This window comes from Chiloscyllium punctatum, chromosome 17 (genome assembly GCF_047496795.1).
Source record: "Chiloscyllium punctatum isolate Juve2018m chromosome 17, sChiPun1.3, whole genome shotgun sequence".
In the NCBI taxonomy this organism is placed as follows: Eukaryota; Metazoa; Chordata; class Chondrichthyes; order Orectolobiformes; family Hemiscylliidae; genus Chiloscyllium; species Chiloscyllium punctatum.
The window spans coordinates 50679465-50697198 of record NC_092755.1 but is presented as its reverse complement, the minus strand read 5'-3'; the positions used below and the strand labels follow the sequence as shown (position 1 = coordinate 50697198).

The 17734-nt window shown below is 39.7% G+C and overlaps 1 protein-coding gene across 5 annotated transcripts in view; it reads right to left on the bottom strand.

The window, feature by feature from the left end:
• rab36 (RAB36, member RAS oncogene family) overlaps positions 1 to 17734 on the bottom strand; it is a 72079-nt gene that overhangs the window by 30178 nt on the left and 24167 nt on the right. For 2 of the 5 annotated variants that reach the window (XR_011962945.1, XM_072587100.1), the window contains exons 1-6: positions 14441 to 14602; positions 8731 to 8822; positions 6354 to 6419; positions 5525 to 5626; positions 3781 to 3845; positions 3637 to 3688 (exon numbers count right to left, since the gene is read on the bottom strand). Coding sequence is in view for 4 of the 5 variants with exons in the window: in XM_072587100.1 (XP_072443201.1) it covers positions 3637 to 3688; positions 3781 to 3845; positions 5525 to 5626; positions 6354 to 6419; positions 8731 to 8822; positions 14441 to 14587 (524 nt within the window). In the remaining variant the exon portion in view is untranslated. Of the gene's footprint in view, positions 1 to 3636; positions 3689 to 3780; positions 3846 to 5524; positions 5627 to 6353; positions 6420 to 8730; positions 8823 to 14118; positions 14228 to 14440; positions 14603 to 17734 lie in introns of those variants that run through there. The other 3 variants (XM_072587102.1, XM_072587101.1, XM_072587103.1) reach the window with 2 other exon arrangements.

Here is a 17734-nt window from a genome sequence, read left to right as displayed (position 1 = left end):
AATTTAATAAATTAGCTATATATTTAAGTGTGTGTCTTCCTTAATCATTTTGTTTGGACTTTAAAGCGCCTGTTAAATACTTTCAGTACTTTTAAACAAGACTTTGCTATTCTGTTTCTTCTTCTGTGGACAACTGAATATTTATCCACATTATACTGCAAATGTAACGTATTTGCCACTCACTCAATTAGCTTAAATCACCCTGAAGCTTGTTTATGTTCTTCTCACAACTTTCAATCTGACCTTTGGGAATATTATTCTTGAACCCCTATCAAAATTGTTGATATATTTTGAATGAATAATTAGGGGCCCAAGTAATGATATGTGTGGTACCCTACCCATCATCACTTTCCACTCGAAAAATAATCTATTTATTCTTACTCTGTTTCTGGTCAAATGATTTCTAAATGCATACCAGTATATTGCCATCAATTTCATGTGCTTTGTTTTTGCACTATAACCTCTTATGTGGGACATCAAAAAACTTTCTGAAAATCCAAGTAGATCACAACATTTGGAGGTTTCTCATCTTTCTGTTAGTTACTTCTTCAAGAAACTCCCATAGGTTTGTCAAACACAATTTCCTTTTCAAAAATCTACATTGACTTAGTGTAACACCATTAGTATTTTCCAAGCCTCCTGTTTTCAAATTTCTTATGCATGGCTTTAGCATTTTCCCTATAACTGATATTAGACTAATCGTTCTGTAATTCCCAATTATCTCCCTTCTTCCTTTTTTAAACAGCAGGGTTACATTTGCCACCCTCCAATCTGATGAGGCTGTTCTAAACACTACAGGATTGTGGAAGATGACAAAGGCCACATGCAGTATTTTCATGACCAGCACATTAGCACCCTGGCATATAAATCATCAATGGGCCTAGAGATTTATCAGCTTTCAGTGCCATTAATTTTTCCAGTACTTTCAAGCACACATTAACTTCTCTCATACTGAAGACCTTTTCTCCCCTAGCACTCTAGGAGAACAAAAGTAGCTGTGTAATTACTCTGCCAATTCCTTGTTCTCCATTATTCTCCTTTTTCACGGTGAGGGGGATAGGAGAGGAGATCAAAAGCTTGGCTTAAATGACATGCTAATTTAGAATTGTAAGTTAGCTGGTTCTGTTCTTATTGGAGCATGTACTGTGAATATCTGTCTTGTTTTGTTTTATTCATTGAAAGGATGTTGGCATCACTGGCTGGGCCAACATTTATTGCTTAACCCGAATTGCCTTTGAGAAGATAATGGTGAGCTGCTTTCTTGAATTGCTGCATTTCATATGCTATGGTTAGACCCACAATGCCATTAGGGAGAGATTTACGGAATTTTGACACAGCAACACTGAAAGAACAATGATACTTATCCAAATCAGGATTGAGAATGGCTTGGAAGGGAACTTGCAGGTGGTGGTGCTGCCATGTATTTGCTGCCCATATCCTTTGAGATGGAAGGGGTAGTGTGTTTGGAAGTTGTTGTTTAAAACAATGATGGAAACATTTAGTTCCTAATTTAAATTTTAACTACAACAGATTCATCCATGGCTTTCCCTTCTTCATCTCTTGCCTCCCCCCCCCGCCACAAGAAATGCATCTTAACAGGTGCACTAAACCTATAGAGGTAGGAATCAAGTTATTAAGTCACCACAGATTATAAGTTCACAAGGAGCAGAATTAGGCCGTTCAGCCCATCAAGTCTGCTCCACCATTCGATCATTGCTGATATGCTCCTCACCCCATTTTCTCATATTCCTTCAACCGATTACCAATTAAAAATCTGTCTAACTCCTTAAATTTACTCACTGGCCCAGCATCCACCACACTTTGGGGTAGTTAATTCTAAAGATCCACAACTCTTTGGGAGTAGTAGTACCTCCTCAACTCTGTTTTAAATTTGCTGCCCCTTATCCTAAGTAGTAGCATCTGCTCCACGTTTATTTTATCCATACGTTTTATAATCTTGAATACCTTAGTTTGATCTCCCTTTATTCTTCTAAATTTCAGACAGTATAAACCTAAACTGTTCAATCTCTCTTTATATGACAAACCCCCTCATCTCAGATCGATCTAGAGAATCTCTTCTGAACTGCCTCCAATGTCACTACATCTTTCCTCAAGTAAGGGGACCAAAACTGTACACAATATCCAGGTGTTGTCTCATCAATACCTTGTACGGTTGCAACAATACTTCCTTACTTTATATTCTATTCCCCTAGCTGTAAAAGCCAACATTCCATTTGCTTTCTTTATCTCCAGTACCTGCATGCTAGTTTTCTGTGACTCATGAATGAGTACACCTATTTGGGGTTATTTGGGATTGATGGATACCCTTGGTTTGCCCACTGTTGGGAGTCCTGTGATGAATTTTTGTAGATGCTGTAGAACTTGAGCTTGTCCACTTGTCAGTAAAGAAGTGAAAAACATTAAATCATTCACAGAGGAAGAGACTGCAGGATGCTGCAATACCATGTGTTCTTGTACATGAATCACAAAAAGTAGCATGCAGATACAGTATGTAGTTCGGAAGACAAAATAGTTGTTCTGAAGAGGAGTCATATTGGACTCAAAACATTAACTGTTTTTCTCTCCACAAATGTTGTCAGACCTGCTAAGTTTTTCCAACATTTTCTATGTTTATTTTAGACAAATGCAATGTTGACATTTATTACAAAGAAACTAAAGGTTAATAATAAGGAAGTGCTGCTCACTGTACAGGAGAAACTGCACTCGGAGTACTGTGTAAAGTTCAGTTGCCTTACATAAAGAAGGATATCATTGCAGTTTGGAAAGGTTTCACTTAGATCATTCCAATGATGAAAGTGCTGTCTTATGAGAAAAGGTTGAACAGATTTGGCCTACACTCAATGAAGTGCAGAAGAATGAGAAGTGACCTTATTGAAACATTTAAAACTTTGAGAGATTTTACAGCATGGATGTTGAGAAGATGTCTCGTGGATCTAGAACTTGGGGTCACAGTTAAAAAAAGGGACATCCCATTTATGACAGAGATGAAGAGAATTTTTTTCTCTTGGAGGGATGTTAGTATTTGGAATTCTTTACTCCTGAGAGGATTGGAAGCTGAGTCATTAAATAAATTTTAAGCTGACAGATTTATCATTTACAGGATAGTCAAGGGTTATAGGGGTCCGGAAAGAATTTGGGGTCAAATCCACAATCAGGTCACCGATGGTAGCCCTTGCTTCATGGGATGAATAGCTTACTCTTACAGGCATTTCTTATAAAGCAAGATGGCAATGCTGGTGTTGAATTTGGAATGGTCCATATTCGGCCTTTTAATATTCTGTCCTGCATCGTGGTTGGACTTTGTGGATTTGAATTCATGGATTATCTTATCTGTTTTTATGATGGCATTTCCTCCAGTGAGGATTTCAAATACACTTCCTCCAGGGAAACAATCCTTGAAGTGGCATTTAACATACACCTGGCACATGGCATTGGCCAATTATGGGTAGTCTCGCTTTGGTTATAGGTTTTACTATAAGTCTCCAATAAAAACAAACACAGAATGGCTGGAATATAATAACTACAATAAGGACATCATACATTGAAGTAAATGACTGAAGAACTGAAAATAAGATTCGATATCTCCATATACTGATTAAAAAAAACAGGACTTACTTTGTGTGTTCCAGAGTTTGGATGTCAGCCAAGTCAAAGGCTATTATAATGACTGGAAACAAAATTTTAAAAGATGATCAAAACATTGATATTTTGGAAGTCCACAATGATAGTTGTGTTTTGCTTGCACTAATCTGCTCTTACCTTCAGTACCTCGATAATATGCAGAGGCAATACATTTGAATTTCTCCTGCCCCGCTGTGTCCCAACTAAAGTCAATAGAAATATAATCAAATCAATCCTTTGAAAGAAACATACTCCAAACTGAAAAGATTCAGTTTTATTCTGGTTTAGCCACATTAAAATATCTGAATTTTCTTGCATTGCTCTGCTATTGCATTGAACCATTGGACTCTTACTCATGGTATACAGAAAGGAAATACAAAACAATAAATAGGTCTGAAAAGTTTCACCTTGTTGGGGCCAAGGACTTAAATCAATGCTTAAGCATAGATATACGTAAAGGATACCCCTTGTTTGCATTCAGAGTTTTCAAACCAGGGAGGGTAAAGGCGTCCGTTCACACTGCTCCAAAACAATCGAGGAAATCATTCTTGCTTATAAAGAATTTTACTTGTGATGCATGGAACTCTATGTGCTATTTCAGAAAATCAATGCTAACAGGAAATGACTTTCTTTTATGAAGTTATTTTCAGAATCAGAGTATACTATATAATCAGAATCAGAGACATTATATAACCAATTAAATATTTTTGAAACGTTGTAATGTTGGGAACACTTGTGTACAGTAATAATAGCAGTTAATATTCAAACTAGATTGGGTCCACATATTCTACTAAAGTCACACAGTTTGCGGATGGTAACAAGTAGTTATACTCCAGTTTTCAGATGGTGCAGATATCTCTATACCAGCTCCCTAAAGTCATGATAATTATACCTGATCTATACAGATGCACATATTGCTGCTATGCAACAAACTGTCTTAATATCTAAGAAGTGTCTCTTAAAATAACTGTATGGTGGTGTGTCCTTTGATCACCAGATAGGCACAAGAAAAGTAAAGACCAAGGAAGATTTGTGGCAACAAACTATCCCAAACAACCCATACTCAGTATCACTTAGTGGTCATATTTACTACCTTTACAAGGTACCAGGAGTGTTCATCTGGCAAAATACTAAAAGCACAGCAGTCAATTTGTTCACAGTAAGGTCTCTTAACACCAATGTGATAATGAACAGAGAATCTGTTTTTCTTTTTGATTGAGGGATAAACATTGTTCAGGACACTATGAGAACTCCACTACTTCATTAGAATTAATGGGATAGTGACAACATGGGTACAAAGTTAATTGAGTAACAAGAATAGTGGTGAACAGTTGTTCTCAGGGCAGGGGAAAGGCATACAAAAGAGTTCCTGTATTAGGACCACTACTTTTCTTGATATACATTAATTATCTAAATTGAAGAACATAAAAAAATATAATGAATAGGAGTGGGAGTAACCTGAATTACAATTGCTCCAACAGCTAGAGACAAACCAATGTTGGGGCCAAAAGTAGTAGGACTCCTGATTTGCTCAAGCATATTCATAGGTCAAGGATACCCTTTGTTTATTCTTCTCAATCTGGTGGTTAGTGCCCTTTGTGCCATAAGTGTGTACAAGATTTCTGCTCAGAAGTTTGGGGACTGGTAAACAGGCACTACGCAGGACCATTTCTGGGATATACTGTCTGCCTTAGCACTAAATCTGACTGGGCATTGTTCACTGCAGTCACAGTGACTGAGAGAAGAAACAGCAGACACATCTCATAGTTAAAAGAATATATCTATGTGAAAACATTTAACATTCAATCTTGCGCATTTTAAGACTAAAACAGGTAACTTTATTTTAAAGTTCTAGTATGAGTTTTTTTTACTATGTGCTCACATTTGTAGATTGTATGGAATTCCACCAACTTCAAACCTCTCAATTTCAAAATCAACTCCAATTGTAGCCTTGTAGTCTCGGTCAAACACATTTTTACAAAATCTGAAATTTAGGAAAATCATAATAAATATTACTTCAATAAAATGTAACAGCCTCACTAAAAGAACATAGACAGTTTCAAGTATTAACATTATAAAGGACGAATGAGATTGCATAGGTGTACCAAATTTGATATAAATTACTTGCTTACAGTCAAATAATTCATCACACACAGGAAGATATCCAAGAATGGAATCCCCTCTTTCAAGGCAGAAGGCCAGGATTGTGTTTGCTCAAAGGATTCAGCCTTCAATGTGAGATCCTTCCTTTTGCTGGAATGTTCCTTCCATTGGGCGAATCCTCCTCTTCATGTATCTTCTCCTCTTCCCATTTTTTACTTCTTCTAAAATGTGACAATCTCCTGTAATATGGCTCTTTCATACAGAGGTTAGACACCTCCTCTACCTGTGCTGACAAGGTCAGTGGGGAAGCATGTAGGCCTTTAGTGATATGTAACATAGTTTTGAGAGTTCCTCCCACAGTCAAACTTGGAAATGTTGCGTGTGTTAAGGTGGGGTGGAAATTGGACATGAGTTGCCATAGGGGTGTGGTAATTAATGAGCTGAGTTTGGTAAGATAGAGTAATAAATCTATCTAGGTCTCAAAGCAAATATCTCCTCAAAGAACCTGACACAACTTGGACATTTTCAAAACAAAACTTAACGTTCAGACCATTAGATTTTCCTCAGACTGAGTTTATCATAATTAATGAAGATTAATAAATACTCACCTATTAATAAGACATGTTTTCCCCACATAGAGGTCCCCAACCATCACCACCTTTGACATTTTGAGTCTGTTGGGGCAATTGACATAAAAAAGTTTCACTATGTTAAGTGATTTTAGTTCATGCTTTTACCTTCCATTCTCTATCTTTGATCTCCCCCATTTCCACTTTCCTTACACCCATACAATAGGTCACTTTGCCTTTACACATCTCCCAACAGCAGAATGGTTTCCAGAAATTGTTCCTTTTAATTGTGTCACTGAGCAACCCCCTTCAATTTCTTCTCAGCTCTGCCCTTACAAAGCACACTGCAAATTATTGTTTAACAATATACTAGTATTAATATTTTAGCAAAACTATGATAGACATAAACCTTCCTAGATATTGATTTAAAAAAAAAGGTACTCCCCAATTTTACTTAAGTAATGTCATTCACTTCAGTGTCAGACTCATGAAATGAAACAAACTTGAAAGAGTAAAGCTATTCAAGTGAAGTGTGACTTTGGTGTTCAGTGGTCTATTTCAGCTTTTAACTGTTAATTTGAAATACTTTGATGATGTTAGTAACCCCACTGCTGGTATGATGGCCATAAGTAGTCCATTTTATGGCAAGGAATCATGTATAGCCATAAGAGATTACCAACATTAAACCATCTTTTATTTGAAATTGTAGGGGTATTCAAAGATAACAAAACAGGAATCAGACAGAGATTGAAAGTTTTTTTGTCAGCCATGGAAGCTTGCCTATGTTGACTTCCAGTGTCGCAGTGTCTTTAAAATTTGCAAACTCGTTTTCAAATCCTTCTTTCCCTTTCCTGATTTCTATACTGTCTTCCAACCTTCTGATGTATCTAGGAACTGCTAATTCAGGCCTCTTGTGCACTTTCTAACTGCGCCATCATTTACTATCTAGGTGCCAAGCTCAGAATTTAACTCCCTAAACCTCTCGGTCACTCTACCTTACCTTTCTCCTCGAAGATGCTTCTTAAAACCTACCTCTTTGAACAAGCTTTTGGTCATCTGATCTAGGTTCTCCTTATGTGGCTCAGTGTCTTTTGTGTTTTATAATGCTCTTGTGAAATGTGTTCAGATGTTTCATTACATTAGAAGTGCTATATAAAAAGTTATTGTTAATTTAAGAATTAGGCCTGGTCAATGAGAAAAGAAAAAAACCAAAAACTTAAGTATTCTGCACAGTTAATTTTCATTGCATACAAATCAAAACAGAACTTTGGAAGGCGACGTCAGTGTAAGGATCATCCACAAAGAAAGCTTCTGAATGGTCAGAGAGACAGTCAATTCCAGATCTCAGAAACAAAAGGAGAATTTGCTAAGCTTAAGGACCATCCAAACCTGTGTAGTGATTGTAATGAAGTCAGCAGGTGGACCTCACAGAGTACGAGTTCCTGATTGGGGCTGTTAATCTGGTCCAATAGAAACCCTGGCTAACAGATTTTTTAAAAAGTGTCACTCTTTGAAAGGGAAGTTCTACCGCAAGCTCTTGTGTGTTACAAGCTGCCTGTATCCTACGCAATGTTGAAGGAAACTTATTCAGTGCTAAAACACCCTAGGAGGCACTCCAAGAAAAAGGACTGGCCTATGTCCTCACACTCAGAGTGGAGGCATGTACTGATTGTAATGGGGTCAGCCAGGTGGACCTCACAGAATATGAGCTCCCTGATAGGGGAACGGTCCAATTTGGGACCCACAGCTGATTGATTAAAAAAAAAGGAATGTCAGACATTCTGACACTCTGAAAGCTCGTTCTGAGGGAACTGGATCGGTGTCAAGGACTTTCCATGTGAAAATAAAGGGCGATATGGTGAAGGAATACCGATTTCTGTGGAGTTACTGCAACCTCCATTAAATATTTTCGACAAAAAAAAGAGAATTTTTGCTAGAGATACTCAAAAGGAGAAGTTGGTAAGCATTGAGTCTTACATTACAGAAAACTCGTCAGCACATCTTGCCTGTTCTGGCTCTTTCAAAGAGCTATTGAATAAGTTCAACTTCTTTGCTCTTCACAATAGTTCTGCAATTTTAGACCCTTCAAGATAGAGATACATATATATTTAACCGAGCATATAAAACTGCCGTTCTGGAATTCATAACCTAGTCACACTATCCTATCAGCATAATATGAGCCTCTTGTTCCTTAAAGATATTCATTACTCAAAGCTCCCATTTATTCAATAGAGTAATTGTTGAGCAGGTATTGCCTCCAGATGCTAAAAGAAAAGAAGGGATTCATCAGCTAATGCCTTTCGTTAAAATTTTGTGGTCTCTATGCGACAACAGAAGGACACTGTATCCCTTGTTTAAATATGACCTCCAAAAAACTAGCTGAACTAAATTTCATTTCATATCTCAAATTACTTACCCAACATTTCTGGTTTGTCGCTCGTGGCAGGCATTTTTAACTTGAATGTGGAACTGATCTTTAAATTGGAGACAGGCTTCAGGTATGTAACACTGCAACAATATTAAAAACTGACTGTTGTCATTGACCGTTTAGCTAATTAAGGAATAGATACATAGAGTCATTCACATAGTCAGGTAGCTATCAGCTAGTGTCCTAATTCAGATTATTCAGCAAGGTTATTTTTAACTTTAGCCACCCATGTTTAACTACTCCAATGGAACATGATGTTAGTAACAAAATCTGAAATCTCTATTCTTTTCTGACAGTACAGCCAGTTACTTTGAGTGGCCTATCATGGATCAGTTGGTAACACTCTTGCTTCTGAAACAAAGTTCCAGTTTCAAGTCCAGGTTCAGAATTTGAGCAGAAAGCTCAAGACTGACACTCCAGTGTAGCACTGTTGGAGATACTTTCTTTCATATGTTATAACGATGCTCCATCCATTTTCAGGTATAGTTAAAGATCGATTTTGAAGAAATGCTGGAGTTATCTCTTCTGTTCCAATTAATATTTATCTTTCAACAACACCACAAATACAGATTAGCTGATCACTGTCACATTTCTGTTTATAGAAGTGAGCTGTGGGAAACTGGCAGATCAAGGATTAAACATCACAGTCCATAACTGCTTGATAAGCATGCATGTCAATGACATGCATCCTATATCCGTCCCAGTTAAATATTGCATATACGCACACTATCTTGCAACTGGTACAACTTGCAAAGCATGAAGTTGCTCTCATGTATTTGTTCACTTATTCCATTTGATGCTGAGGCCTGCAATCTAAATTCCTCTCCACTCACACACTTAAGTAGTTGATGAGACCCAGCTAGCCCTGAAGACAAAGTATTACTTACCGCTGTAAAGTAAAGCAGATTATTCATCCATTTTCTGCACCGGACTCAGGTTCTGGTGTGGACCACATTTCTTTTAACCTGTGCTGCAAGCTTCATCCAGGCCACCTTGCTCAGATGGGAGTGCCATCCCACTGTTGCTTCTGAGAACTGGACCTCCTGCCATTCCTTGATAGTCTGGAGGATAACCTACAGTGGTGCAGCACTGAACTGTGGAGCCTCTTTTTGTCTGCTCTGGGGCACGACTGATGATGGTAGCACCAATGGCTTCCTGGACTTTGAACCTTTTGTGAGATAATAGCAGAGGCTTCAACTTTCTGCTAGTCCCTGCTGAATGATTTGCCATGTTCCTCAACTATGCATAGCTAATTTGTGTACTGCCAAGTAATCACTTGTGACGAGCTGTCTCATCTGTGAATGAAAGTGTGGGACATATCCAGTCCCATCACTGACAACCACATCCAATAGAAGATTCTGCCCAGTAGGTCAGTAAACCTTACCTCTTCTGCCAGGCACAAATCTTCATCCCTTTATCTTTACATTTACATTTATTAACAGGCAGTATTAAGAAAAAAAAAATCCAAGCTGACTACATGAGATTAGCGAGACGACAAGATACCCTCTCTGTGCAAAGTTCAGTCTGGTTAGTTTCACCATCAGCAATCACTCGCTAATGAGTCTGATTGTCCACCTAGGAAGTTTTCTGTCACTAGTCTTGAGCTTGGTGGGTCCTTGATGGGCCTGCATTTGTGACCTCACATTTGGTTGATGTTTCTGGGAGGTGGAAGTGGTCCCTTGTCCTTGAAATGTTGGCCTTTCTTTCTCGGGTTCCTTTTCTGGTTCCTTTTCTATACTTCCTCTTATTGATGGTGTTTTAAAAGAATTGTGTCCCTTCATGCAGGAGTTTCCACTAAGTTGGTTTCTTCTTAACAAGGGTTTCCTTTGTATTTATATCTATGTCAAATTTCCTGAGAGAAGCCTTTAGGGAGTCTTTGAATCACCTCCATTGTCTTCCTCCTGTTCCAGTGCCTTCCTTGAGCTTTGCTTTGACAGTTGGACACAGGCATCCTCAGCACATTGCTGATCCAGCAAAATTGGTTTTGCGCTACCATGACTTCAATCTGGTACTGTTGGCTGCTTAAAGGACATTAATGTTAGTACAACTGTTCTCCCAGGTGATGGTATTCCGAAAGGGTCTTGTAATGGCATCTATACGCAGTCCAAGTTTTGGAGCCATATAGCAAAGTCAGGAAAGATGACTGTCTTATACACAAGCATCTTGATATCAGCATGGACGTCACATTCAGAGAATCTCCTTCGATGGCACTTGCAAATTGGACGTGATGTTGACTCTCCAAATCAATGTCAGTCTTAGGTGAGTGAAATCTTGCACAGAATTGTGGGAAAATGGTCATATGGAACTTAAAGAAACTGGAGAAAAAGGGAAATGTTCCATATTTGGGGGCCTTTCTCAGTTGATCCTAATGAAAGGATGAACCAGAACTTGACCAGGGATGGGTTGGTAAAGGACGTGAATAATCTGGAGGTTGAGACTCAGGACCATTCAGCCTCAAAGTGAGCATTGCAGCTACACTTGGTACACTTCTGACTTTTTTCTCATTTATTTCCCATAATAAGGGAACAGAGACTAATGTTTTGGCATACTTCTGCAAAGGCATTAAGCAAGGTTCAAAGAATAATTTCTTTCTTCTTGGATTTCAACCGGTTGAGGTTGCAAGGTTTTCTTTCCAACCTGTAAATAATGTCCACACCACTGGGAGGCCTGTTCTTGACAAAATGAAGACGATAAGATTAAGAACTCTAGTGATGAAGATGAGAAAAAAGTGGGGCCAATGTCACATCCTTGCTTGACTCCTGTCTTGATCTCAACCGATGATGTTATATTACAACTGGTGAGAACCATCACCAGTATCTTATCATGGAGGAGAAGGAGGATGTTGATAAGTTTCACTGGACAAGATTTTGACAGGATCTTCCATAGTACATCCCCATTGACTGAGTCAAAAACCGTGATTGGGTAAACAAAAGCTATAGAGTGGTTGGTGTTGTTTCTGGCATTTCTTTTAGAGTAATCAAGCTGTGAAAATCATGACCATCGTTCCAAGGTCTGTTTGGATTTCACATTGACTAATGAAGGATTTCCTCAGAGACTGGGAGAAGGAGCCTTATGAGGATTTGGGTGATAATTTCCCAATAATTGAGAGTAGGGAGATTCTTCGGTAATTTCCACAGTCCACTTTGTTTCCTTTCTTGAAGTTAGTGGCGAATGTGGCAGCATCTCTGAGATCAGCATTGATTTCTTCTTTGTCCAAGATTTTCAGGAACAGTTGATGGAGATGACAGGTGAGCTCTACTCCTCAACGTTTGGAAATCCTCACTGGAATCCACTCTTGCAGCTTTTCCATTCTTCATGTGTCTAATGATGACTGCAACTTCTGCCACATTAACTGGGAGTCCAAGATCATCTTTGATTGGGGAATGCCTCAAACATGTCCTTGTTAACAACTGGAATTTTTGAAGTATTCTCTCCATCAGCTGCTATTTGCTCGGTCTCTCAAAAAAAAGAGTGCCATCCTTACTCCACACTGGTTTGAGGTGAAGGGTGTTGGGTCAGTATATTGCCTTGGTGATACTGAAGAAACTGCTGCCGTTCTGCTAGTCAGCAAGGAGTGGCAGTTCCTGAGCCTTCTCAATCCACCATTTGTTCTTGATTTCCCTCCTTTTTATTTGTAACTTCATCTTTGTTTGAGGAATTCTACTTCTCATCTCAGTAGTGATGTTGTTTTGCCAGGCATGAAGAGCTCACCTCTTCTTAATAATAAGGTCTTAGGTGATGATGTCATTCTCTGCAGACCAGTCTTGCTAATTTGTCTTATAGCCAACGATTTCTTCACATGATGATTATCTTCAGCTCTTTCCATATTTCCTCCACTCCATTAAAATGAACTTTTTTGGAGATTTTGGTGAAGACATTGTTGGAAGTACGCCAGCCTTCTTGGCTCTTGAAGCTGCTCAAATTTGAGATTTTTATGATTTATTTCTTCATCTTCAGCTGTTTCTAGTGGCCCTTCATGGATATTGAAGAACCAATGAGCCAGTGGTCTGTCCAGTAGTTATCTGTACCAGTCATTGCTTTGATAATGAAGACATCCTTTTGGTCTCAGGATTGAGCAATGATGCAGTTAATCATATGGTGCTGCTTTGATTGTGGAGACCTCCAAGAAGTCTTGAACTTGTCTTTTTGGCGGTGATAGCTGGCTAGTGTTCTGCACTGTCAGTGAGCAAGAAAAGTCCACCTGGAGTTGCAGCTCTTGACTCTTTCTTTTCTGATGGTTCCTTCCCAGAGTTGGGCATCCTTTCCAATCCTGGTGTTCAAGTTCCCAAAGATGATAATTTTATCTTCCTTAGAGTGATGGCAAGTGTGGAGTCCACATTCCCCTCACACTTATACTTTGAAACCAGGAGACAATGGCTCAGTGTCATTATCACTGGACTTTTTAATTCAGGTATTGTTCTGGGAACCCATGTTTGAATTCTGTCATGCCAGGTGGTGAAATTGAATTCAGTTTTTGAAAAAAACTACTGGAATTAAGAATCTAATGATTATCAATTTCCGTTGATTGGTGGAAAAACAATCTGGTTTACTAATGTTCTTTTAGGACAAAATCGGTCGTCCTCATCTGATCTAGCCTAATGTGACCCACACCAACAGCAATGTGGTTAACTGTTAACTGCCTCTGGGGCAATCAGAGATGAGCAATAAATGCCAAGCTAGCGAACAACGCCCACATCCCGTGAATGAATACGCAAAAAAACTGAGTTCCTCACCTTAACTCCCTAAAGTTAAATCAGCAATGCCATTAATATCACTAAACCACAATTTCTCTATTAGCTGATATTGATTCAGTTACCTTCAAAAATGTTAATTTGATTCATAACTTTTACCTAGAACAGGTACCAAATTAGGACTATCTATAGAATTAAAATGTAGAATGCTTTTTTTAAAAAACCAGATGTTTGGAGCTCAATATTAAATTTTCAAAATAATTAAGCTAAACAATGAAAAACATGTTTGGCTGATTTAAAATTGCATTGTAGTTGTTCATGACATTTTGGAAGGATAGGAATGCTGGGGTTGACTTGGGGTGGGAAGCAGAATAAGCGACACCTAACTACTCATTCTAGACTTAACGAATCTCCAATCGAACTAATGTCAGTTCCTTACTTCCAGAAATCAACACAGCTGCAGCATTCTCATTCAAGCTTTCAGTTCTCAGAGACTACCCGAGTCTCTAGTTACTCCTGATGCTACCAGCATTAACAAGATAAATCCAGCTGTCACTGTACAACATTTATATCGCAGGCCATATCAATCTTATCTCAACCAGAAACACGTCACCTCCCGCACCAGATACACTGCAACATTTGAGAGACAGAGACAACGTTAAAACTATCAAAGACAAATCGTGACCTTGGGAAATTTGGAAATGATTCGGTCCCTGCTAACTGGTGGGGCATGTAAGATCCCGTTGCTCATCCTTTTTCCACTCGATGTGAAATGCTTCCGATTATTTTTCTGCCTTAAATCGAGAGAGAGAGATTAGTAAGAGCAAGCAGCAATTCTTATCCATGCAGTTCGCGCACAGAGGAAGCAGGGCATTTTCAGTAGGAGGATGCACCAACTCCGGTCTCAGCATGGGGGGGGTGCGCAAAGGCAACGACACTAGCTAACCTCTTACTAATCTGAAAGCATTAAAGAAAGGTTATCGGATTCAACATCAGCGCTAACTTACCAACTCCCAACACAGCCACCTGTTGCAGTTTCTACGGCAACAGGCGTCTCGGTCGCTTCCAACGTTGACGTCAGGAGAGGAGGAGCTTTTCTTAACTCTTGTATGATTTTTTCTTACTGGATTCGAAATGCTGAATTTTTCCAGCATTTCAGGTTTCTAGCATCCACAATATTTTGATTTTAGAAACATAGAAAATTAGTGCTCCAATGTCCCATTCGCTTTCTCTCTACAGTATACCCCTGGATTTCTTTAACAGCCAAGAGCCACATTCAGCTCCCTCTTGAACATGTCTAATGAACTGGTCGCGACGGCTTCCTGTGGGAGAGAATTCCACAGGTTCACAACTCTCTGAGTGAAGTTAAAAATCACACAACACCAGGTTGTAGTCCAACAGGTTTAATTGGAAGCACACTAGCTTTCGAAGCGTCGCTCCTTCATCAGGTGATTGTGTGATTTTTAACTTTGTACACCCCAGTCCAACACCGGCATCTCCAAACTCTGAGTGAAGAAATTCTTCCTCACCTTATTCCTGAATGGCTTACCCAGACTTCAGGAACATTCTTCCTGCATCTAGCCTGTCCAGTCTCATTAGGATTGTATATGTTTCTATGCGAGTTCCCCTCATTTTTCTAAATTCCAGCAAGTACAAGCCCAGTCGATCCACTCTTTCTACATATGCCAGGCCTGCCATCCCAGGAGTCAGTCTGGTGAACCTTCGCTGTACTCCCTCAAAAGTGAGAATGTCCTTCCTCAGACTAGGAGACCAAAACTGCACAATACTCAAGGCATGGCCTCACCAAGGCTCTGTATAACTGCAGCAAGACATCCTTATTCTGATACGCAAATCCTCTTGCTATTGTTACAAAGTCAAAAGAAAGTATGGTCACTTTAAGAGAGAAGGGGCTTTTTTCTGAGCTGAGAGATTGTGACAGAACATCTGTGACCAACTGACAGGTGCAGAAAATTGTTGGTATGTAACAATCAGCTTGAGGTTGTGTTCTGATGTTAAGGCAACTGGATTTGAATTTAACCAATTAATTTAAATTATACTCAGGATACCAAAATTCAATTGAATTTGAATTTGATTGTCTTGACAACATCGGAACAATGATAGGATATGAGCCGTGGGTGTAAAAAAAGAACATTTTGAAATTTAGTCAGAGCTAACTGTCCATCGAACGTGAAAGCACATATCACCTGAAAGAATTCTCAAAAGAAATCTCTCAAACGGCACCATCTATTAAAGGACCAAGGAATTTTATACAAAGACACTTGCAGTAAAAAAAAATTCATAGAAGACAGACCAGGGAGAAAACTGCAGAATTGGAAGGACAGAAGGAAACAGCAGATTTGGAAGGATGGAAGGAAGCAGCAGATTTGGAAGACAGGAAGGAAGAAAGGCAGCATAAAAGACTGAATAGACTTTGAGAGATTAAGTTAATTTTTAATGATTGTGTTACTAGAGCTGCATTTTATAAAGTTGGGGTCAGATAGTGATTAGTTTAGAAAAAGGGGGCTTGGCTTTGTTAATAGTTTTTGTTTCGTATTCACTGTTAAGAGTTAGGAAAATAAATTGTTATTTTTCCTTTAAACACTGGCAATCAGGAGTTTTCTTTCACTCACAATACATTTTTAACAAATTATGACGCCAGGTTATCTGGGTGTTTTAGTTTTAATTAGCAGAGAGGTTCGACCTCCGCGTCGTAACATTATGAAGGCCAACATGCCACTAGGTTTCCTCACTGCTTGCTGAGCCTGCATGCCAACCTTCATTGCATCTCACCTTTTCCTAAACTGCCACCATTCAGATAATAATCTGCCTTCCTGTTTTTGCAACCAAACTGGATAAATGTGCATTTATCCATATTATATTGTGCTTAGAGGCAGTGAATGTGAGATTGTAAGATCATAAATAAGCATTTTGCATTGGATTTCATCCAGGAAAAGGATATGGAGGATAGTGAAATTTGTGGGGAGCATGCTAATATGCTAGAGCATTTTGAGATCAAGAAAGAAGTGATGTTGGATCTCTTGAAGACCATTAACATGGATAAGTTCCCAGGGATCAATGGCATCTATCCCAGGTTACTGAGAGAGGCAAAAGAGGAGATTGCTGGTGCTTTGACCAAGATCTTTGTATCCTCGCTAGCCACTGGAGAGGTCCTGGAGGAGTGGATAGTAGCTAATGTTGTTCCTCTGTTCAAGAAGGGAAATAGGGAGACTTCAGTTAACTACAGGGAAGTGAGTCTCACATAAGTGGTTGGAAAGCTATTGGAGAGAATCCTTAGGGATAGAATTAATGCACATTTGGAAAAACATGACCTAATTAGAGATAGTCAGCATGGCTTTGTGCAGGGCAGATGCCTGCCTTGAAGAGGTTTTCCTCCTCTCTCTACAAGAATCTCAGGGAGTCCCTCTCCCACTGCAACTCCCAGGTCATTTCCTCTGCCCTGAAGTTCTTCAACCATGTCCTGAAACAGACTTGCTACCACAGCCACATTTGCTTCCTCAGTGCCTGCCTCTGTAACCAACTCATCCCACAAGGACTCCAGACCACCTTTAAACCAGCAGAGTTCAGATCCGAACAGGACAAACAGTACAGGCTACAGATTCAAAAACACCAGCAATGGTTCTCCTTCAAGATCCTCCACTCCACGCTCGCAGCAATGCACTGTCACCTAACCTCTCTACAGTCAGCCCTGCCTCAGCTGAGGGTCACACTCTCTCAGAACTGCAAAGGACCCCTTCTGTAATACTTCCTCAGGAGAATTCATACTCTCAACAAACAGTATTTCAACTCCGTCTCAAACATCAAAATCTGTAAGTACATCAAACTTTTATCTATCCACCTCCATAACCAGTGCTCCTCAAACATTCCAGAAGATTCCCCCAGCCTCTGGAACTGTTCGGACACCATTAGCCATGAGGCTGGTGCAGCCACCATCCCCACGCAGATTGATAACATCACTTCCACCCCCATTATGGCCACTTTCACAGCCACTTCTGCCCCCTCACAATTCCTCATGCACCACACGTGACATCACTTCCGCCCCTCACACCATCGCTGATGTCACACACTCAGTGACTTCCGCCCCCAATACTACCGAGTTTGCCACCACTTCAGCCCCGACCAACGCCACTCACCTGCATTCTGCTGACATGCCCCCCACAGATCCCACTGTCACCATCCCTGCCCCCCAGAACCCTGAGGGGAAAACCACCCCTGCTCTTGACTCCACCCCCATTCCCCCCACCACCACACCCACTCAGTTACAGGCTCCGTCCCCACTCCAA